Genomic DNA, 23,758 nt, shown 5'->3' on the forward strand with positions numbered 1-23,758 from the left:
TTGCGCCATACATTTTATGATATAATGAGTGATGTCACTACAAAGGACAACTGGTCGCGCAAAAAACAAGCCCTCATACTAGTCTGTGGATGAAAATATAAAAGAGTTATGATTTTTAGAAGGCGAGGAGGAAAAAATGAAAACGTAAAAATTTAATTGTCTGAGTCCTTAAGGCCAAAATGGGCTGAGTCCTTAAGGGGTTAAGAGAGAAAAACATGATATATATTTAAAACCAACCCAAATGTACCTTATTTTTATTTTCTACCTAAGGTACATAAAGACCGGGAAAAAAAAAATCCCCTTGTTGTCCGATAGTTGCCTGATGTTTATCTGAATATATAGACCATCAGTTACAGAAATGTGCGGGGTCTTTACCAGCAAACCTCAGAGATAAAGGGCATTTATTAACCCTATAGAGAGATATCATACGGGAAGAGGACTATATGTGGGCAACACTAGATGTTTCTTCATTATATAGTAATATACCACATGACAGAGGAGTGGAAGCTGTGTCATCTTTTTTAGTGGAAGATCCCTTGATGCCCATACATCGGAGGAACTTCATTTTGGAGGCCATTAAAGGAGTAGTCCAGTGCTGAAAAGCATCCCCTATCCCAAGGATAGGGGATAAGATTCAGATTGCGGGGGGTCCGACCGCTGGTGGGCCCCCGCGATCTCCTGTATGGGGCCATGGCTCGCTGGCCAGATAGCGCGTGTTGACCACCAGACGAAGCGGCAGCCGACACGCCCCTTCAAAAAAAGCGCTATGGCAGAGCCAGAGATTGCCAAAGGCAGAGCTGCATCAGTCCCCCCAAAAATTTGAGTTCCTGGATTTAAATATCTATATTCCGGATGGCTGTTTGCATACTGCCTCCTATTTTGAGAAGGTGGATGCAAACAGCTACCTCGACTTTAACAGTTGCCATCGGAAACAATGGAAGAAGAACATTCCATTCGGTCAAATGAAAAGAATCTGATGAATTTGATTCTGGTTTTCTAACCCGACGCGAATATAAGCCGAGGCCCCTAATTTCACCCCAAAAACCCAGGAAAAGTTATTGACCCGACTGTAAGCCTAGGGTGGGAAATACATCAACCCCCCATGTAATCATCCAGACCCCCGTCATCATCCCACCCCCTGCATCATCACCGCCTGTCAATCCCTTCATTAGTGGTCTTCAACCTGCGGACCTCCAGATGTTGCAAAACTACAACTCCCAGCATGCCCGGACAGCCATCGGCTGTCTGGGTATGCTGGGAGTTGTAGTTTTGAAACCTCTGGAGGTCCGCAGGTTGAAGACCACTGCGGCCTTCTTCATCATCCCCCTCCCCTTCATCATCACCCCCCCCCCCTTCATCATCACCGCCTGTCAATCCCTTCATCAGTGGTCTTCAACCGGCGGGCCTCCAGATGTTGCAAAACTACAACTCCCAGCATGCCCGGACAGCCATCAGCTGTCCGGGCATGCTGGGATTTGTAGTTTTGAAACCTCTGGAGGTCCGCAGGTAGAAGACCACTGCGGCCTTCGTCATCATCCAGACCCCCCCCCCCCTCACCTTTTTGTTTTGTACTCGCCTCCCCTCGGCAGGAAGTTAGGGTGAGCTGGTCCTAGTGACGTTGCCCTGACGACGATGCACAGGGACATTGTGCATGAACATCCCTGTGCGTCGTCATCAAGGCAACGTCACTAGTCCGTGACCGGACCCGAAGCGTGGAAAAGAGGGCCCCCTGGTGAAAATGGACAGCCCGCAACGACTAACCCTCCCCACCGGATGGTCCCTGCACCATAGAGGGCCCGAACCAGCTAACCCAAACTGGGGGGGGGTGAGTACAAAACAAAAGGAGGGGGCTGGATGATGACGAAGGCCGCAGTGGTCTTCAACCTGCGGACCTCCCGAGGTTTCAAAACTACAACACTCAGCATGCCCGGGCATGCTGGGAGTTGTAGTTTTGCATCATCTGGAGGTCCGCAGGTTGAAGACCACTGAAAAGGGATTGACAGGCGGAGAGATCACTCGAGTATAAGCCGAGGGGGGCGTTTTCAGCACGAAAAATGGTGCTGAAAAACTCGGCTTATACTCGAGTATATACGGTAGGTATTACACGTCACACACCAATATTTTTCTTTTATGTTTTTTATTTTTTTGTATAGGTAATATTACCAGCTCATATTATTTTTTTGTATAGGTAATATTACCAGCTCATATTATTTTTTTGTATAGGTAATATTACCAGCTCATATTATTTTTTTTATGGTTTTCCCGTGTCCTGTGCAGTATCTCTCCCAGAAGTCCACTTGATGGCCCCCGTGGTGGTCTACACCCCGAAGTCATCAATTCTTACTCTAAGAGAGAGTTTGCAGCTGTTCCTGGAGACGGTTAACATTAACCTCTGCATGGTGGAATAATAGGTCACGATGTTTATCAGGATCAGTAGAAGCATCACCCACTCGATGATTATGGTGGTGATTTCACGGATCTCGTCCCAGTCTTCATCATCATAGAATAATTCCTGTGATGTTTTATATCCAAAGTAGAAAATTGCGCAGGTAAAAGTCAGGCCACAGCAGGTGCATCTACTATGGTGGATGACTTTGTTTGCTCCTGGTAATTTATACATCTGGATGGACTGCCCAAGGTAGTATAAGGCTTCACATGTAATGGAAATTATCGTGCTGACAAAGTGTATCCTGGGATATTCTTCGGGGGACAATACATGCATGACAGCTGTACCAAAACAGGAGGCCCACACAATGGCGAGCAGGATCCTCTGGATCAGGACCTGATGACCCCTGAACTCTTCAGTATGCATAACCATATACTTATAAATAAGAAAGGTTAGTACCAAAGTGCCAATGGATGTCCCTATGAAACCAATTCTCAATAATATGTTTTCGGGAAAGAAATTTCCCACGTCACTGTGAAGGAAAAGAAACCAATGTTATTGTGGATATTTCCTCACTCCCAACCCATAAAATAAGAATCATGTGCTTGTTTATCTTACCTGATATGCATCAGTGGCGAGGCGGCATGGCCGAGGACGACCGTCACGATGTAGCTGGTGGCAAGCCAGGCCGCACACCAAAACGCCAACAGAAGGGGGACGAACCCCAAACCTTTTAGCTCCATCTCAGTCAAGAAGAAGAAATAGAAGTTGCTAATCGCACTGTAACAATCTACAGAATGAAGGCTCGGGCGGCTGTCAGTGGAATGTCAGGACTCCAGCTGTCTATGACATCACATGTCTGTTGTCACGATGACTGCTTGTTTCTTAGAGCTGCCATGATTTAGTATCTGCTATGGACATAACCTGATGTTTCTACTATGGACCTTACAGACCCCAGAACCCAAGTAATTAGTGCAGGGGCTCCATTTTGATCATCTCATATTTCACATTATTTGAGTTCCAGGGCTCGGATACATTTGCACCCTCTATAGCAGTGGTCTCTAAGCTGTGAACCCCCAACCGCTGCAAAACCACAACTCCCAGCATGCCCGGACAGTAACTTTGCATAAGGAAATAGCCTAATTAAACTTTTCTTATATATAGACTCCCCGACATCTCCAAGGATAAGCATCTAAGGGTCTCGTTCGATCTTAATGTTATACCTTTTTTCAATAAGATCGATGATTCCAAAATGTATGAATATAGGAATAATTCCATATAAGATACAAAAAGTTAGCATCCTCCATTTCTGGAAAAGTTTCTGAGTTGCCCAAAGCAACCAATCAGATTGCTTCCTTCATTTTTCAGAGGTCTTTTAAAAAATGAAAGAAGCAATCTGATTGGTTGCTATGGGCAACTGCATAACTCTTCCTCTACACTGGTTTTGATGAATCTCCCCCATAGAGAGAGATTTATCAAAACCTGACCAGTGGAAAAGCTGCTGAGATGCCCATAGCAACCAATCAGATTGCTTCTTTTATTCTTGAAAAAGCCTATGAAAAATTAAAGAAGCGATCTGATTGGTTGCTATGGGCAACTCAGAAACTTTTCCTCTGGACAGGTTTTGGGTTTTGATAAATCTTCCTCTATGGGGGAGATTCAGCAAAACCAGTGCAGAGGAAGAGTTGTGCTGTTGCCCATAGCAACCAATCAGATTGCTTCTTTCATTTTTGAAAAGGCCTCTGAAAAATGAAGGAAGCAATCTGATTGGTTGCTATGGGCAACTCAGAAACTTTTCCATGAAAGTAAAGTTTAGCCACAACCAGGGGCGGATCCAGAGTCTAGTCTCGGGAGGGGCACTATTAGAGAATTTTGTATTGGCGGACAGAAAATAAGGTGTTTCTTAACCCCTTAAGGACGCAACCCTTTTTCACCTTAAGGACTGGGCCCTTTTTCGCAATTCTGACCACCGTCACTTTACGAATTAATAACGCGAAAACACTTTTACGAATATTCTGATTCTGAGATAGTTTTTTCGTGACATATTCTATTTTATTTTGGTGGTAAATTTTCGGCGTTACTTGCATCCTTTTTTGGTGAAAAATCCCCAAATTTAATGAAAATTTTGAAAATTTTGCATTCTTCTAACTTTGAAGCTCTCTACTTGTAAGGAAAATTGATATTCACAATAAATTTTATTTTTCTTCACAAGTACAATATGTTCACTTTATGTTGGTATCATAAAATGGACATATTTTTGCTTTTTTTTTTTAATTAGAGGGCTTCAAAGTAGAGAAGCAATTTTCAAAAATTTCATGAAAATTGCTAAATCTGAAGGGACAGATGTTACAGAACTACAACTATTTAAAAAAAAAAAAAAAAACGTATAGGGTTCCCCGTATTTTCATTCTCAGCACAATACCAACCAAACAGCAACAGCCTGATGTTACCAGGGTGGGCGGGGACCATTGTTACTGGCCCTCCCCAGCCTAAATAACGCCAGCCTGTTACCGCCTAGGCCCAGGAGCACCATTTTTGATGCTCCGGGCCTGTTGGTACCGGCGATTCTGGGAGTGATGTCACATGACCTCATTCTTATCTATGTAATTTCAGATGGATATGACTGGAGAGGTGAGGGATTCTGGGAGTAATGTCACATGACCTCATTCTTATCTATGTAATAACAGATGGATATGACCGGAGAGGTGAGGGATTCTGGGAGTGATGTCACATGACCTCATTCTTATCTATGGAATAACAGATGGATATGACTGGAGAGGTGAGGGATTCTGGGAGTGATGTCACATGACCTCATTCTTACCTATGTAATAACAGATGGATATGACTGGAGAGGTGAGAGATTCTGGGAGTGATGTCACATGACCTCATTCTTATCGATGTAATAACAGATGGATATGACTGGAGAGGTGAGGGATTCTGGGAGTGATGTCACATGACCTCATTCTTATCTATGGAATAACAGATGGATATTACTGGAGAGGTGAGGGATTCTGGGAGTGATGTCACATGACCTCATTCTTATCTATGTAATAACAGATGGATATGACTGGAGAGGTGAGGGATTCTGGGAGTGATTTCACATGACCTCATTCTTATCTATGTAATAACAGATGGATATGACTGGAGAGGTGAGGGATTCTGGGAGTGATGTCACATGACCTCATTCTTATCTATGTAATAACAGATGGATATGACTGGAGAGGTGAGGGATTCTGGGAGTGATGTCACATGACCTCATTCTTATCTATGTAATAACAGATGGATATGACTGGAGAGGTGAGGGATTCTGGGAGTGATGTCACATGACCTCATTCTTATCTATGGAATAACAGATGGATATTACTGGAGAGGTGAGGGATTCTGGGAGTGATGTCACATGACCTCATTCTTATCTATGGAATAACAGATGGATATTACTGGAGAGGTGAGGGATTCTGGGAGTGATGTCACATGACCTCAGGGTTCCCCGTATTTTCATTCTCAGCACAATACCATCCAAACAGCAACAGCCTGATGTTACCAGGATGGGCGGGGACCATTGTTACTGGCCCTCCCAAGCCTAAATAACGCCAGCCTGTTACCGCCTAGGCCCAGGAGCACCATTTTTGACGCTCCGGGCCTGTTGGTATCGGCGATTCTGGGAGTGATGTCACATGACCTCATTCTTATCTATGTAATTTCAGATGGATATGACTGGAGAGGTGAGGGATTCTGGGAGTAATGTCACATGACCTCATTCTTATCTATGTAATAACAGATGGATATGACCGGAGAGGTGAGGGATTCTGGGAGTGATGTCACATGACCTCATTCTTATCTATGGAATAACAGATGGATATGACTGGAGAGGTGAGGGATTCTGGGAGTGACGTCACATGACCTCATTCTTATCTATGTAATAACAGATGGATATGACTGGAGAGGTGAGGGATTCTGGGAGTGATGTCACATGACCTCATTCTTACCTATGTAATAACAGATGGATATGACTGGAGAGGTGAGGGATTCTGGGAGTGATGTCACATGACCTCATTCTTATCGATGTAATAACAGATGGATATGACTGGAGAGGTGAGGGATTCTGGGAATGAGTGATATTAATGTATCTCTCTATACACAGGATTACACAGTAGTGAAGAAGTCCTCTAGTGGGCTCTGTCGGGCCCCTGTGTGTGAAGGATGGGGAAGAACCCTGAGCCCAATCCCAGGGCCCCCACCTCACTCCCTGATACATGAGGAAATGGATGAACAGAAGATCCGAGAACTCATCAACAAGATGATGGAGCTGCTGACTGGAGAGGTGACCCTGCTGGGACATTATACAGTAATGGAGGGGTCTGGTGATGACTGGAGAGGTGACCCTGCTGGGACATTATACAGTAATGGAGGGGTCTGGTAATGACAGGAGAGGTGACACTGCTGGGAATGCTGGGACATTATACAGTAATGGAGAGGTCTGGTGATGACTGGAGAGGTGACACTGCTGGGACATTATACAGTAATGGAGGAGTCTGGTGATGACTGGAGAGGTGACACTGCTGGGACATTATACAGTAATGGAGGGGTCTGGTGATGACTGGAGAGGTGACACTGCTGGGACATTATACAGTAATGGAGGGGTCTGGTGATGACTGGAGAGGTGACACTGCTGGGACATTATACAGTAATGGAGGGGTCTGGTGATGACTGGAGAGGTGACACTGCTGGGACATTATACAGTAATGGAGGGGTCTGGTGATGACTGGAGAGGTGACACTGCTGGGACATTATACAGTAATGGAGGGGTCTGGTGATGACTGGAGAGGTGACACTGCTGGGACATTATACAGTAATGGAGGGGTCTGGTGATGACTGGAGAGGTGACACTGCTGGGAATGCTGGGACATTATACAGTAATGGAGGGGTCTAGTGATGACTGGAGAGGTGACACTGCTAGGACATTATACAGTAATGGAGGGGTCTGGTGATGACTGGAGAGGTGACACTGCTGGGACATTATACAGTAATGGAGGGGTCTGGTGATGACTGGAGAGGTGACACTGCTAGGACATTATACAGTAATGGAGGGGTCTGGTGATGACTGGAGAGGTGACACTGCTGGGAATGCTGGGACATTATACAGTAATGGAGGGGTCTGGTGATGACTGGAGAGGTGACACTGCTGGGACATTATACAGTAATGGAGGGGTCTGGTGATGCCTGGAGAGGTGACACTGCTGGGACATTATACAGTAATGGAGGCGTCTGGTGATGACTGGAGAGGTGACACTGCTGGGACATTATACCGTAATGGAGGGGTCTGGTGATGACTGGAGAGGTGACACTGCTGGGACATTATACAGTAATGGAGGGGTCTGGTGATGACTGGAGAGGTGACACTGCTGGGACATTATACAGTAATGAAGGGGTCTGGTGATGACTGGAGAGGTGACACTGCTGGGAATGCTGGGACATTATACAGTAATGGAGGGGTCTGGTGATGACTGGAGAGGTGACACTGCTGGGACATTATACAGTAATGGAGGGGTCTGGTGATGACTGGAGAGGTGACACTGCTGGGACATTATACAGTAATGGAGGGGTCTGGTGATGACTGGAGAGGTGACACTGCTAGGACATTATACAGTAATGGAGGGGTCTGGTGATGACTGGAGAGGTGACACTGCTGGGAATGCTGGGACATTATACAGTAATGGAGGGGTCTGGTGATGACTGGAGAGGTGACACTGCTGGGACATTATACAGTAATGGAGGGGTCTGGTGATGCCTGGAGAGGTGACACTGCTGGGACATTATACAGTAATGGAGGGGTCTGGTGATGACTGGAGAGGTGACACTGCTGGGACATTATACAGTAATGGAAGGGTCTGGTGATGACTGGAGAGGTGACACTGCTGGGACATTATACAGTAATGGAGGGGTCTGGTGATGACTGGAGAGGTGACACTGCTGGGACATTATACAGTAATGGAGGGGTCTGGTGATGACTGGAGAGGTGACACTGCTGGGACATTATATAGTAATGGAGGGGTCTGGTGATGACTGGAGAGGTGACACTGCTGGGACATTGTACAGTAATGGAGGGGTCTGGTGATGACTGGAGAGGTGACACTGCTGGGACATTATACAATAATGGAGGGGTCTGGTGATGACTGGAGAGGTGACACTGCTGGGACATTATACAGTAATGGAGGGGTTTGGTGATGACTGGAGAGGTGACACTGCTGGGAATGCTGGGACATTATACAGTAATGGAGGAGTCTGGTGATGACTGGAGAGGTGACACTGCTGGGAATGCTGGGACATTATACAGTAACACCACTGGAGGGGTCGGGGTGATGACTGTATCATTGTGTGTCAGGTCTGGTGATGAACAGAATATGGAGGACATTACTACAGGGAAAGATCTGATCTATATTAAGGCTACAGACATAAAGGAAGAAGAAGAAGAGACAGATGTGAGCGGTGATGAGCAGTATAAGGAGGACATTCATACAGATAACCGCACAGGTGAGTAGTAACCACTAAATACAGAGAAGGGTCACAGATTCTACTCAGTCACCGGCTGCAATAATCACAGAAAAAAATAATGCTCATATATGTTACTCACTAGGTCATCCAGATGCTATACAGGTCTTTTTTGTTTGTCTTCTGTATTTGGCTCACAAATCCCTCTGTTCTGCTGCTCACTTATTCTGACATAAACTGCTCAGGAAGGGGAGTGTCCGAGGCAAGCACTGAGCCCGCCCTCACTCACCATTCATTCATTCATTCTTTTTATCCAATCACTGCAGTCTGCTCTGTAACCCCCTCCTCTCTGCTTTCATGCTGCAGTCTGATAGGACAGGAGTGAGCACAGAGGAGTACTAGTCCTGCCAGGTCTGTGCTTCAGCTGGGACAGAGATGATGCTGCAGCCGGACAGGATTATGTTTTAGATCTGTGGTCTCAAAGTGTGGCCCTTACTGATACTGAGCATGCGTTTTGTTTTTAACCCCTTAAGGACCAGGCCAATTTTATTTTTGTGTTTTAGTTTTTTCCTCCTCGCCATCTAAAATCCGTAACTCTTTACAATTTACATTCCCAGACCCATATGAGGCGCGACCAATTGTACTTTGTAATTACATCAATCATTTTACCATAAAATGTACGGCAAACACAAAACAAAAGACATTTTTTATAAAAAACACAATTTTGCTAATTTTGTCAGGTTTTGTTTTCACGCTGTACACTTTACGATAAAAATTAAGTTTTCTTTATTCTGTGGGTCAATTCGATTAAATACTTATCTCAAACTTTTTTTTTTTTTTTTTACAAAATCAGTATCTTTAAAATCGCCCTATTTTTACCATCTCTACCTTTTTCTTTTTTTTTTGTGTTCGAGACGGTATGAGGGCTCATTTCTTGCACCATGACCTGTAGTTTTTTTAGTTCCACTTTTGTATATATTTGACTTTTTAGTCACTTTTTATAAATTTGAAAACATTTTTGGTGAATGTGATGGCACCATGTCATTCACCGTACGGCATCATTAACATTATGTTAACCTGTTGGGGACGGAGGGCATACCTGTACGCCCTTCGCCAACTTCCTTTCCATAATGCGGGGCCATGCGTCCTAGTGGGTCGGGCCCAGCCTCTAACAACGGCCAGAACCCGTGGCTAGTAGCGCGTGGGAATGATCGCGGTGCAAAGCACTATTAACCCTGTAGACGCGGCATTCAAAGTTGCCCCCAAAGTTGCCCTCTATGGGATAACAATGATCAGTATAAGAGATCAGTGTGTTCAGTGTTATAGTCTCCTGTGGGATAACAATGATCAATGTAAAAGATCAGTGTGCAGTGTTATAGTCTCCTATGGGATAACAATGATCAGTATAAGAGATCAGTGTGTGCAGTGTTATAGTCTCCTATGAGATAACAATGATCAGTATAAGAGATCAGTGTGTGCAGTGTTATAGTCTCCTATGGGATAACAATGATCAGTATAAGAGATCAGTGTGTGAAGTGTTATAGGTCCCTATGGGATAACAATGATCAGTATAAGAGATCAGTGTGTGCAGTGTTATAGTCTCCTATGGGATAACAATGATCAATGTAAAAGATCAGTGTGTGCAGTGTTATAGTCTCCTATGGGATAACAATGATCAGTATAAGAGATCAGTGTGTGCAGTGTTATAGCCTCCTATGGGATAACAATGATCAGTATAAGAGATCAGTGTGTGCAGTGTTATAGTCTCCTATGGGATAACAATGATCAGTATAAGAGATCAGTGTGTGCAGTGTTATAGCCTCCTATGGGATAACAATGATCAGTATAAGAGATCAGTGTGTGCAGTGTTATAGTCTCCTATGGGATAACAATGATCTGTATAAGAGATCAGTGTGTGCAGTGTTATAGTCTCCTATGGGATAACAGTGATCAGTATAAGAGATCAGTGTGTGCAGTGTTATAGTCTCCTATGGGAGCTTTAACGTTGCAAAAAAAAAGTGAAAAAAAAGTTAATAAAGATCAGTTAACCCCTTCCCTAATAAAAGTTTGAATCAAGTTTGAAAAATCCAGTGTAAATAAAAATAAACATATGTGATGTCGCTGCGGCAGAAATTTCCGAATTATAAAAGGATATAGTTAAATAAACCGCATGGTAAATGGCGTACGCACAAAAAAAAATTACAAAGTCCAAAATAGCATATTTTAGGTCATTTTTAATATCATGAAAAAATGAATAAAAAGCGATCAAAAAGATCAATACAAAAATGGTACCAATAAAAACTTCAGATCACGGCGCAAAAAATGCGCCCTCATACCGCCCTGTACGCAGAAAATAAAAAAGTTATAGGGGTCAGAAGATGACAATTTTAAACGTATACATTTTCCTGCATGTAGTTATGATTTTTTCCAGAAGTACGACAAAATCACCTATATAAGTAGGGGATCATTTTAACCGTATGGACCTACAGAATAAAGAGAAGGTGTAATTTTTACCAAAAAATGTACTACGTAGAAACGTAAACCCCCCCAAAAGTTACAAAATTGCATTTTTTCTTACATTTTGTTGCACAATTATTTTTTTTTTCCCGTTTCACCGTAGATTTTTGGGTAAAATGACTAATATCACTGCAAAGTAGAATTGGTGGCGCAAAAAATAAGCCTCATATAGATTTTAAGGTGCAAAATTGAAAGGGTTATGATTTTATAAAGGTAAGGAGGTAAAAACGAAAGTGCAAAAATGGAAAAACCCTGCGTCCCCAAAGGGTTAATCATTATTACTTTTTTTTTTTTTAGTAAAATTGGGAAAAGGGTGATTTAAAAGAAAACTGTCACCCTGATCACCCACACTAAACCCAATACACAAAGGGTTATAGTGTGGGTGACCAGGAGTGCAAAGAAGGGTCACTTACCAAATTCCCTCCAGTGGCTCCTGTGATATTGCCCAACAAATGTCCCGTGCTCAGTTCGGTTACCCATGATGGCTGTCCGCCCCCTGCTTCTTCCTGCCCCCTGAAACAATCTGCCTCTATTAGTATATGCGCTCTGAGGCAGGAGAAGAAGCGCAGTTAGTTTACAGACAGCTCTCATGTCCTAGTGACCGGCCTCAGAGCGCGGCGCTCACGTGACATGCGACTCGCGTCACTAGGACGTTAGAGCTGTCTGTAAACTAACTGCGCTTCTTCTCCTGCCTCAGAGCGCGGCGCTCACGTGACATGTGACTCGCGTCACTACGACGTTAGAGCTGTCTGTAAACTAACTGCACTTCTTCTCCTGCCTCAGAGCGCGGCGCTCACGTGACATGTGACTCGCGTCACTACGACGTTAGAGCTGTCTGTAAACTAACTGCGCTTCTTCTCCTGCCTCAGAGCGCGGCGCTCACATGACATGTGACTCGTGTCACTACGACGTTAGAGCTGTCTGTAAACTAACTGCGCTTCTTCTCCTGCCTCAGAGCGCGGCGCTCACGTGACATGCGACTCGCGTCACTAGGACGTTAGAGCTGTCTGTAAACTAACTGCGCTTCTTCTCCTGCCTCAGAGCGCGGCACTCACGTGACATGCGACTCGCGTCACTACGACGTTAGAGCTGTCTGTAAACTAACTGCGCTTCTTCTCCTGCCTCAGAGCGCGGCGCTCACGTGACATGTGACTCGCGTCACTACGACGTTAGAGCTGTCTGTAAACTAACTGCGCTTCATCTCCTGCCTCAGAGCGCAGCGCTCACGTGACATGTGACTCGCGTCACTACGACGTTAGAGCTGTCTGTAAACTAACTGCGCTTCATCTCCTGCCTCAGAGCGTGGCGCTCACGTGACATGCGACTCGCGTCACTACGAAGTTAGAGCTGTCTGTAAACTAACTGCGCTTCTTCTCCTGCCTCAGAGCGCGGCGCTCACGTGACATGTGACTCGCGTCACTAGGACGTTAGAGCTGTCTGTAAACTAACTGCGCTTCTTCTCCTGCCTCAGAGCGCGGCGCTCACGTGACATGTGACTCGCGTCACTAGGACGTTAGAGCTGTCTGTAAACTAACTGCGCTTCTTCTCCTGCCTCAGAGCGCGGCGCTCACGTGACATGCGACTCGCGTCACTAGGACGTTAGAGCTGTCTGTAAACTAACTGCGCTTCATCTCCTGCCTCAGAGCGCAGCGCTCACGTGACATGCGACTCGCGTCACTAGGACGTTAGAGCTGTCTGTAAACTAACTGCGCTTCATCTCCTGCCTCAGAGCGCAGCGCTCACGTGACATGCGACTCGCGTCACTAGGACGTTAGAGCTGTCTGTAAACTAACTGCGCTTCTTCTCCTGCCTCAGCGCGGCGCTCACGTGACATGTGACTCGCGTCACTAGGACGTTAGAGCTGTCTGTAAACTAACTGCGCTTCTTCTCCTGCCTCAGAGCACGGCGCTCACGTGACATGCGACTCACGTCACTAGGACGTTAGAGCTGTCTGTAAACTAACTGCGCTTTTTCTCCTGCCTCAGAGCGCGGCGCTCACGTGACATGTGACTCGCGTCACTAGGACGTTAGAGCTGTCTGTAAACTAACTGCGCTTCTTCTCCTGCCTCAGAGCGCGGCGCTCACGTGACATGTGACTCGCATCACTAGGACGTTAGAGCTGTCTGTAAACTAACTGCGCTTCTTCTCCTGCCTCAGAGCGCGGCGCTCACGTGACATGCGACTCACGTCACTAGGACGTTAGAGCTGTCTGTAAACTAACTGCGCTTCTTCTCCTGCCTCAGAGCGCGGCGCTCACGTGACATGTGACTCGCGTCACTAGGACGTTAGAGCTGTCTGTAAACTAACTGCGCTTCTTCTCCTGCCTCAGAGCGCGGCGCTCACGTGACATGCGACTCACGTCACTAGGACGTTAGAGCTGTCTGTAAACTAACTGCGCTTCTTCTCCTGCCTCAGAGCACGGCGCTCACGTGACATGCGACTCGCGTCACTACGAAGTTAGAGCTGTCTGTAAACTAACTGCGCTTGTTCTCCTGCCTCAGAGCGCGGCGCTCACGTGACATGCGACTCGCGTCACTAGGACGTTAGAGCTGTCTGTAAACTAACTGCGCTTCTTCTCCTGCCTCAGAGCGCGGCGCTCACGTGACATGTGACTCGCGTCACTAGGATGTTAGAGCTGTCTGTAAGCTAACTGCGCTTCTTCTCCTGCCTCAGAGCGCGGCGCTCACGTGACATGTGACTCGCGTCACTAGGACGTTAGAGCTGTCTGTAAACTAACTGCGCTTCTTCTCCTGCCTCAGAGCGCGGCGCTCACATGACATGCGACTCGCGTCACTAGGACGTTAGAGCTGTCTGTAAACTAACTGCGCTTCTTTCCCTGCCTCAGAGCGCAGCACAGAGTTAGAATTCTGCTGGAAGGCCTCCGTGCCGCTGACAATCAGATCACAATCAGTGCCGCACTGTACCTGTATTAATCGCGGCATCTGAGGGGTTAATGGCGGACATCAGTGGAATCTCTGCTCCGATACTCACGGTCATGTATAGGACACAAATGTACGTCCTGGTGCGCAAAGTCATGTGCATTTAAGTCATGTGTCATTAAAGGGTTAAAGTCCTTGTTTGCGCTGTTGTTTTTCTTGTCCCTGTTGTCTCCATCTTATATAGTCAGCAGGATTTCCATGTAGACGACTAGAGGAATAATTTGGGATAGAGCTGGCGCTGTGACCAAATATGTGGATCACCGTATTTTTATAACTTATGGCGGTTCCGCGGTATAAAACGGTATTTCTTTCACCCCCCCAAATCATGTGACCCGCCAGCGCTGTTCTGCTCCCCCCCAAGCCGGCTCCTTACATGACAGTGAGTTTAACCTATCACTGGCCGGGGCGGGACATCGCTGCGGTCGGTGATAGGCTGATGGCTCTCAGACGTTCCCGTCCCCAGCGTGAGGCGGACGTAGGTAAGTTAAAGTTTATTTTCTTTATCTTTTGCAGCCCGGGCATAGGGATACAGCGTACAGCAGTGGTCTCCAACCTGCGGACCTCCAACTGTTGCAAAACTACAACTCCCAGCATGCCCGGACAGCCGTTGGCTGTCCGGGCATGCTGGGAGTTGTAGTTTTGCAACATCTGGAGGTCCGCAGGTTGGAGACCACTGGCGTACAGTATAGAGTTCCAGCGCCGGCGGCCACAACAAAGTGGAGTGAAGGCAGTGCTTGCGGGTGACATATGTGAGTAGTGCCCCGCTGGGGTGATCATTGGGGGGAGCAGAACAGTGCTGGCGGGTCACGTATGATTAGTTCCTCGATGTGCGGACAGCGCAGCTCTGGGCTGATAATTTATTCCCGAGGGGGAGGGGCCCGACCGGTATTGCGGTATGGGAAAAATTCATATAGTGGAGCCCCAAAATTTCGGTATTCGGTATGAACTGGTATATACCCCCCAGCCCTAATTTGGGATATTTCCCAGCACTTCTGTATTGCTGGGGGCTCTGAACCGCCTCGGCTGTCGTCTGATTTGTGCCCTATGGATTGTTCATTGCTGCTGGATGGGAGTGTGATGGGGTCCAGGAGTGGGGTGTATGTGACCTGAAGACCCTATATTATGTCTACATTAACTATTTATTATCCGGAGGACGGGGAGAAGGTTCCATGATGTCACATGCTGCACTTATAATGTTCTACTAAAAAGACTATAAATATGGGTGCAGTGTTTAACCCCTTAAGGACTCAGCGTTTTTCTGTTTTTGCATTTTCATTTTTTCCCTCATCATCTTCTAAAAATCATAACTCTTTCAATTTTGCACATAAAATTCCATATTATGGCTAATTTTTTGCGCCACCAATTCTACTTTGCAGTGACATTAGTCATTTTACCAAAAAATCCACGGCGAAACAGAAAAAAAAATTAATTGTGCGACAAAATTGAAGAAAATATTTCATTTTGTAACTTTTGGGGGCTTCCATTTCTACGCAGTGCACTTTTTGGTAAAAATGACACCTTATCATTATTCTGTAGGTTCATACGATTATAATGATCCCCTACTTATATAGGTGATTTTGTCGCACTTCTGAAAAAAAACTACATGCAGGAAAATTTATACGTAAAAAATTGTCATCTTCTGACCCCTATAACTTTTTTTATTTTTCCGCGTACGGAGTGGTATGAGGGCTCATTTTTTGCACCGTCATCTAAAGTTTTTAGCGGTTCCATTTTTGCATTGATCTGACATTTTGATCGCTTTTTAAACATTTTTTTTATGATATAAAAAGTGACCAAAAATACGCTATTTTGGACTTTGGAATTTTTTTGCGCGCACACCATTGACCGTGCGGTTTAATTAAGGATACATTTTTATAGTTCGGACATTTCTGCACGCGGCGATACCATATATGTTTATTTTTATTTACACTTTTTTTTTTTTAGATATTTTTTTTTTTTATGGAAAAGGGGGGTGATTCAAACTTTTATTGGGGAAGGGGTTAAATGACCTTTATTAACTTTTTTTCCCACTTTTTTTGCAGTGTTATAGCTCCCATAGGGGACTATAACACTGCACACACTGATCTCTTATACTGATCATTGTTATCCCATAGGAGACTATAACACTGCACACACTGATCTCTTATACTGATCATTGTTATCCCATAGGAGACTATAACACTGCACACACTGATCTCTTATACTGATCATTGTTATCCCATAGGAGACTATAACACTACACACACTGATCTCTTATACTGATCATTGTTATCCCATAGGAGACTATAACACTGCACACACTGATCTCTTATACTGATCATTATTATCCCATAGGAGACTATAACACTGCATACACTGATCTCTTATACTGATCATTGTTATCCCATAGGAGACTATAACACTGCACACACTGATCTCTTATACTGATCATTGTTATCCTATAGGGGACTATAACACTGCACACACTGATCTCTTACACTGATCATTATTATCCCATAGGGGGCTATAACACTGCACACACTGATCTTTCCCCCTGATCCCTGCAAAGCCATAACTTTGCATGGATCAGCATAATAGGGGGTTGCTTGCTCAAGCCTGTAGCTCAGGCTTGGAGCAATCAAACGCTGATCGAATGTGACGGAGCGAGGTAAGGGGGTCTCCGCTCGCATCCTAGCTGATCGGGACTATCGCGATAGTCGGGCGTACATGTACGCCCTGGGTCCTTAAGAGGTTAAAGTTTTTATTGTTGTTTTTTTTCTTTTTTACTTAAAAATAAAATCTGTGTTATTCTCTGCAGATTCTTGTAGCAGGAGATCAGAGGAGAATCTTATATCTTCAGATTATAAAGCAGATGATGATATCACACAAGATACATATGAAGAACATTCCATTATCCCAGATACACCCTCAGCCCTTCACAGCCAAGATCTGTCATCTCATCCTTATATACAGGTCCTGTCTTCTCAGTCATCACAGGATGTTCAGCAAAATAAAAGTCACAAAAGGGGTGCTGGACATCAAAGAGATTGTGCAGGGAAGAAGCAATATTCATGTTCAGTATGTGGAAAATGTTTTACTTCTAAATCAAGTCTTGTTGAACATCAGAGAACTCACACAGGGGATAAACCATTTTTATGTTCAGAATGTGGAAAATGTTTTACTTTTAAATCACGGCTTGTTAGACATCAGAGAATTCACACAGGAGAGAAGCCATTTGTATGTTCAGAATGTGGAAAATATTTTACTCAGAGATCACATCTGTCTGAACATCAAAAAATTCATATTGGAGAGAAGCCATTTTCATGTTCAGAATGTGGTAAATGTTTTACTCAGAGATCACATCTGTCTGAACATCAAAAAATTCATATTGGAGAGAAGCCATTTTCATGTTCAGAATGTGGAAAATGTTTTACTCAGAGATCACATCTGTCTGAACATCAAAAAATTCATATTGGAGAGAAGCCATTTTTATGCTCAGAATGTGGAAAATGTTTTACTTCCAAATCATGGCTTGTTCAACATCAGAGAACCCACACAGGAGAGAAGCCATATTCATGTGCAGAATGTGGAAAATGTTTTACTCGAAAGGCAAGTCTTCTTATACACCAAAGAACGCACACAAAGTAGCCTTCTAACTTGTCAAATTGTACAAAAACTACAACATTGCAGTCAAAGTCACAAGAGACATCAATTTAGAGCAATAAATTTACATGGGAAAAGTAGAAGTATTCCAAAAAATGTCTGATATACAAAATGCAAACAGAATCCAAATAACACATCTGTATATATGTCACCAGGTACTAGAATATTATATATATAAAAATAATCTCCAAACAAATAAGAGAAAGAATGCGGCAGCTCACCAAAATCCTTCAGGCTTTATATCATGCGGGTGTACAGACAGGTGCAAATCACAGAGAAACGTCCCTTTCACACTGACTTGTACTTCTTCTGGCTCCGGGAGCAGGAAGAAGCACAAGTCAGTGTGAACCGGACGTTTCTCTGTGATTTGCACCTGTTTGTACACCCGCATGATATAAAGCCTGAAGGATTTTGTTGCGCTGTCGCATTCTCTCTCTTATTTGTTTGGAGTTGCATTAGTCTAAGGACTTTATTGCTGAGCACCACCAGATAGAGGCATTTATGAGCGGCCGTATTATTGCCATCAGAGAAGGGATTTGTATCCCTCCCTGTGAATCCACGGTAGTGCCCGCTGAAAACTTCTCATTGTTACGAGTGATTAATAAAGATTTACTTTTCAGACATAAAGTTTCTTATCCATTTATCTCTATAATTTTGTCTGCTGGGAAATAATCCCCCATAACAATGTAGAGATATGATGTGTCCACTGCTCCTCATGGTGAAGACCCAACAGGTATAATCCATGGGGAGCTGCTGGGACTGGATATTCCCCACCGGCCATGATTGACAGATCGCTCTTTGTTCACATATGTTACATATTATGGGATATTTCTCAATACATGTTCTCATTATCAAGGTTACAGGTTATCACTGAGATACACTGTACAGTGCTGGATGTATATATATAGAATCTAATGACATAGGACAATACTATTTCAGTACAGTAGGAGGATATACCATATATACACGAAGTATCCAATAAGAAAACACCCACCACCTAATGTATACCATGCCGGTGCAGTGCCGTAGATTGTGATTTGCCATAGATTGTGATGGAGTGACTCAGCAGTTTTCCCTGCTCGAGCGCTCCGCCTCCATCACATTCTATAGGCCGACACTCGCACCCCCCCCAACCATTGGTTACTGCGGGGGCTGGGGGGGGGGGGGGGGTGTGCGTGTGTCACGTGACATATTTAACCATCAGGCATCGCAGCTCACAGCAGTCTCACTTGGGCTATGACAGGGACAGGATCTCTCCCTGTAATAGCCCAAAGCTGCACGGAGCTCTCATGGCTTTTGTGGCCCGATTCCGAGAGCGGTATTGGGCCACAGAAGCTAATACTTTTATTGTCACCCGCCAGTGTGCTCGTTCGCCACCGCTATCGGGATCCCTATGCCTGATAGTGGCGTTATCAGCTTGTCACCCGCCAGCGCGATCGCTCGACAGTGCTATCAGGATCCCTATGCCCGATAGCGCTGACAACCGCTTGCCTCCCCTGCTCTGCTCCCCGTCCCCTGTTAACTCTCAGGGAACGGGGAACAGAAAGTAGAGCAGCGGGTGCCGCTAAAGTAGTGCTGTGCATGCGCAGCACTACACAAATGCTAAAGTAGTACTGCGCATGCGCAGCACTACGCAAATAGCATAGGTAGGTAGTGTAGCCGTACATTAGTGTAGGTTGTAATTTAGCATAGTTTAGCATTAATAGTGAAAGGGGGTTAGGCACCACAACTCCCAGCATGCCCAGACAGCTAAAGGCTGCCCAGGCATGCTGGGAGTTGTAGTTTAGCTTAAATTAGACAGCAATGGGACCACAACTCCCAGCATGCCCAGACAGCTAAAGGCTGCCCAGGCACGCTGGGAGTTGTAGTTTAGGACTACAACTCCCAGCATGCCCAGATAGCTAAAGGCTGCCCAGGCATGCTAGGAGTTGTAGTTTAGCTTAGATTAGACAGCGAAGGGACCACAACTCCCAGCATGCCCAGACAGCTAAAGGCTGCCCAGGCATGCTGGGAGTTGTAGTGCAGTGAAGGGACCAGAACTCCCAGCATGCCCAGACAGCTGAAGGCTGCCCAGGCATGCTGGGAGTTGTAGTTTAGGACTACAACTCCCAGCATGCCCAGACAGCTTAAGGCTGCCCAGGCATGCTGGGAGTTGTAGTTTAGCTTAGATTAGACAGCGAAGGGACCACAACTCCCAGCATGCCCAGACAGCTAAAGGCTGCCCAGGCATGCTGGGAGTTGTAGTTTAGGACTACAACTTCCAGCATGCCCAGAAAGCTAAAGGCTGCCCAGACATGCTGGGAGTTGTAGTTTAGCTTAGATTAGACAGCAAAGGGACCACAACTCCCAGCATGCCCAGACAGCTGAAGGCTGCCCGGGCATGCTGGGAGTTGTAGTGCAGTGAAGGGACCAGAACTCCCAGCATGCCCAGACAGCTGAAGGCTGCCCAGGCATGCTGGGAGATGTAGTTTTACACAGGTATAAAGTAGCTAGCGTAGTGTTAGCTCAATTTTAGCGTAGCTTTAGTTTAGTGTTAGCGCAGTTTTACAGTTTTTAGCGTAGCATAGTGTTAGCGCAGTTGTAGCGTAGCTTAGTGCTAGCGTACTTTTAGCGTATTTAGCGTAGTGTAGTGTTAGTGCACTTTTAGTGTAGTGTTAGCGCAGTTTTAGCGTATTTAGCGAAGCGTATTGTTAGCGTAGTGTTAGAGTAGTGAGCGCAGCGTAGTCTTAGAGTAGTTAGCGTAGTGCAGTGTTAGTCCAGTTCTAGCATAGTTGGTGTAGTTGTACACGGGTGTAGTGTAGCTAATTTAGTTTTACAGGCAGATGAAGTGTAGTTTAGAGAGTTTAGTGTGGGGTGTAGCTTAGCTTAGTCATAAAGTGAAGGGGCTACAACTCCCAGCATGCCCAGAGAGCCAAAGGCCGTCCGGGCAGGATGGAAGTTGTAGGCGGTAACAGGCTGGTGTTATTTAGGCTGGGGAGGGCCAGTAATGATGGTCCCCGCCCACCCTGGTAACGTCAGGCTGTTGCTGTTTGGTTGGTATTTGGCTGAAAATGAAAAGACGGGGAACCACAGATGTTTTTTTTTTTTATAAAAAAAACAAAACGTGTGGTTCCCAGTCTTCATTTTCAGCCAAATACCAACCAAACAGCAACAGCCTGACGTTACCAGGGTGGGCGGGGACCATCATTACTGGCCCTCCCCAGCCTAAATAACACCAGCCTGTTACCGCCTAGGCCCAAGAGCGCCATATTTGGCACTCTAGGCCTGTTGGTATCGGCTCTTCCCGCTACCCCTGTGGCGGTGGGTACCGGAGTAATAATTGGGGGTTAGTGCTAGCTGTTTTTGGGGCTAACGCTAAGCCTCGACTTAGTAATGGACTCCGTCTACAAGAGGGCTTCCACTACTAAGCCTGTAAAGTAATAACAAAGAAAAAAAGCACACACAAGTTAAAACATTTTTATTAGGAAAAACACTCCCACACAGCCCTCGTTAACCATTTTATTAAAAGAAAAGAAAAAAATGCAGGTCATCGTCGTAGTCCACCGATTCCCATGTAGTCCTCCGCATTCACGTATCTGAAAAGAGAAGACAAACACAAAAAAATGGGTTATTACCTGGAGAGCCTAACTTACCACCCCCGTTCCAGCTCCGTCATCTTCCTGCATTGCTAATAGTCCAGTGACTGAGCAGGAATGGAGGTGGGTAAGTGGCCTTGTGATCACTGTATCCAGCCATCTATACAGGTGGCTGTATACTACATTAACGTAGCAGAGCGCAACTGCTCTCTGGGCATGCTGGGAGTTGTAGCCCCTTCACTTTATGACTAAGCTAAGCTACACCCCACGCTAAACTCTGTAAACTACACTTCATCTGCCTGTAAAACTAAGTTGGCTACACTACACCCGTGTACAACTACACCAACTATGCTAGAACTGGACTAACGCTACACTACGCTAACTACTCTAAGACTACGCTAACAATACGCTACGCTAAATATACTAAAACTATGCTAACACTACACTAAAAGTGCACTAACACTACACTATGCTAAATACGCTAAAAATACGCTAGCACTAAGCTACACTACAACTGCGCTAACACTATGCTACGCTAAAAACTGTAAAACTGCGCTAACACTAAACTAAAGCTACGCTAAAATTGAGCTAACGCTATGCTAACTACTCTAAAATCGCGCTAACACTACGCTAACTACTTTATACCTGTGTAAAACTACAACTCCCAGCATGCCTGGGCAGCCTTTAGCTGTCTACGCATGCTGGAAGTTGTGGTGACTTCACTGCACTACAACTCCTAGCATGCCCAGGCAGCATTCAGCTGTCTGGGCATGCTGGGAGTTCTGGTCCTTTCACTGCACTACAACTCCCAGCATGCCCAGGCAGCCTTCAGCTGTCTGGGCATGCTGGGAGTTGTGGTCCCTTCGCTGTTTAATCTAAGCTAAACTACCACTCCCAGCATGCCTGGGCAGCCTTTAGCTATCTGGCCATGCTGGGAGTTGTAGTCCTAAACTACAACTCCCAGCATGCCTGGGCAGCCTTTAGCTGTCTGGGCATGCTGGGAGTTGTTGTCCTTAACTACAACTCCCATGCTGGGAGTTGTGGTGCCTAACCCCCTTTCACTATTAATGCTAAACTATGCTAAATTACAACCTACACTAATGTACGGCTACGCTACCTACCTATGCTATTTGCGTAGTGCTGCGCATGCGCATGAAATCATAGTTACATAGTTACATAGTTACATAGTTAGTACGGTCGAAAAAAGACATATGTCCATCAAGTTCAACCAGGGAATTAAGGGGTAGGGGTGTGGCGGGATATTGGGGAAGGGATTTTATATTTCTTCATAAGCATTAATGTTATTTTGTTCCAGGAATGTATCTAATCCTGTTTTAAAGCTGTAAATTGTTCCAGCTGATACCAGTTCCTGAGGTAGACCGTTCCATAAATTCACAGTCCTCACGGTAAAGAAGGCGTGTCGCCCCTTTAGACTAAACCTTTTCTTCTCCAGATGGAGGGAGTGCCCCCTCGTCCTTTGGGGGGGTTTAACCTGGAACAGTTTTTCTCCATATTTTTTGTATGGGCCATTTATATACTTATATACGTTTATCATATCCCCCCTTAAACGTCTCTTCTCAAGACTAAACAATTGTAACTCCTTTAATCGCTCCTCATAGCTAAGATGTTCCATGCCCCATATTAGTTTAGTCGCGCGTCTCTGCACCCTTTCCAACTCCGCAGTGTCCCTTTTATGGACAGGTGCCCAAAACTGAACAGCATATTCCAGGTGAGGCCGTAACAATGCTTTATAAAGGGGGAGTATTATGTCCCTGTCCCTTGAGTCCATGCCTCTTTTGATACATGACAATATCCTGCCGGCTTTGGAAGCAGCAGCCTGACATTGTGCTATTCTGTAGTCTGTGATCTACAAGTCACCCAGATCCTTCTCTACCAGTGACTCTGCCAGTTTAATCCCCCCTAAGACATATGATGCTGCAGGTTATTAGAATACACAGCCCCCCTCTATATACACAGCCCCCCCTCTATATACACAGCCCCCCTCTATATACACAGCCCCCCTCTATATACACAGCCCCCCTCTATATACACAGCCCCCCTAAGACATACGATGCTGCAGGTTATTAGTACCCAGATGCATAACTTTACATTTATCCACATTGAACCTCATTTGCCAAGTGGATGCCCAGACACTTAGTCTATCCAAGTCATCTTGTAACTTATACACATCCTCTATATACACAGCCCCC

At 45.3% G+C, this 23,758-nt stretch overlaps 1 protein-coding gene across 1 annotated transcript in view; it reads left to right on the forward strand.

Moving 5' to 3' along the window:
* Window positions 1-18,114, forward strand: part of LOC130297923 (gastrula zinc finger protein XlCGF26.1-like) — a 73,392-nt gene extending 55,278 nt beyond the window's left edge. The window contains exon 3 of the mRNA XM_056550772.1: window positions 17,348-18,114. Within this exon, the coding sequence (XP_056406747.1) occupies window positions 17,348-17,958 (611 nt within the window). The 3' untranslated portion in view covers window positions 17,959-18,114. The remainder of the gene's footprint in view (window positions 1-17,347) is intronic.
* The last annotated feature ends 5,644 nt before the right edge of the window (window positions 18,115-23,758 follow it).

Source organism: Hyla sarda (genome assembly GCF_029499605.1).
Source record: "Hyla sarda isolate aHylSar1 chromosome 1 unlocalized genomic scaffold, aHylSar1.hap1 SUPER_1_unloc_1, whole genome shotgun sequence".
NCBI classification, from domain to species: domain Eukaryota; kingdom Metazoa; phylum Chordata; class Amphibia; order Anura; family Hylidae; genus Hyla; species Hyla sarda.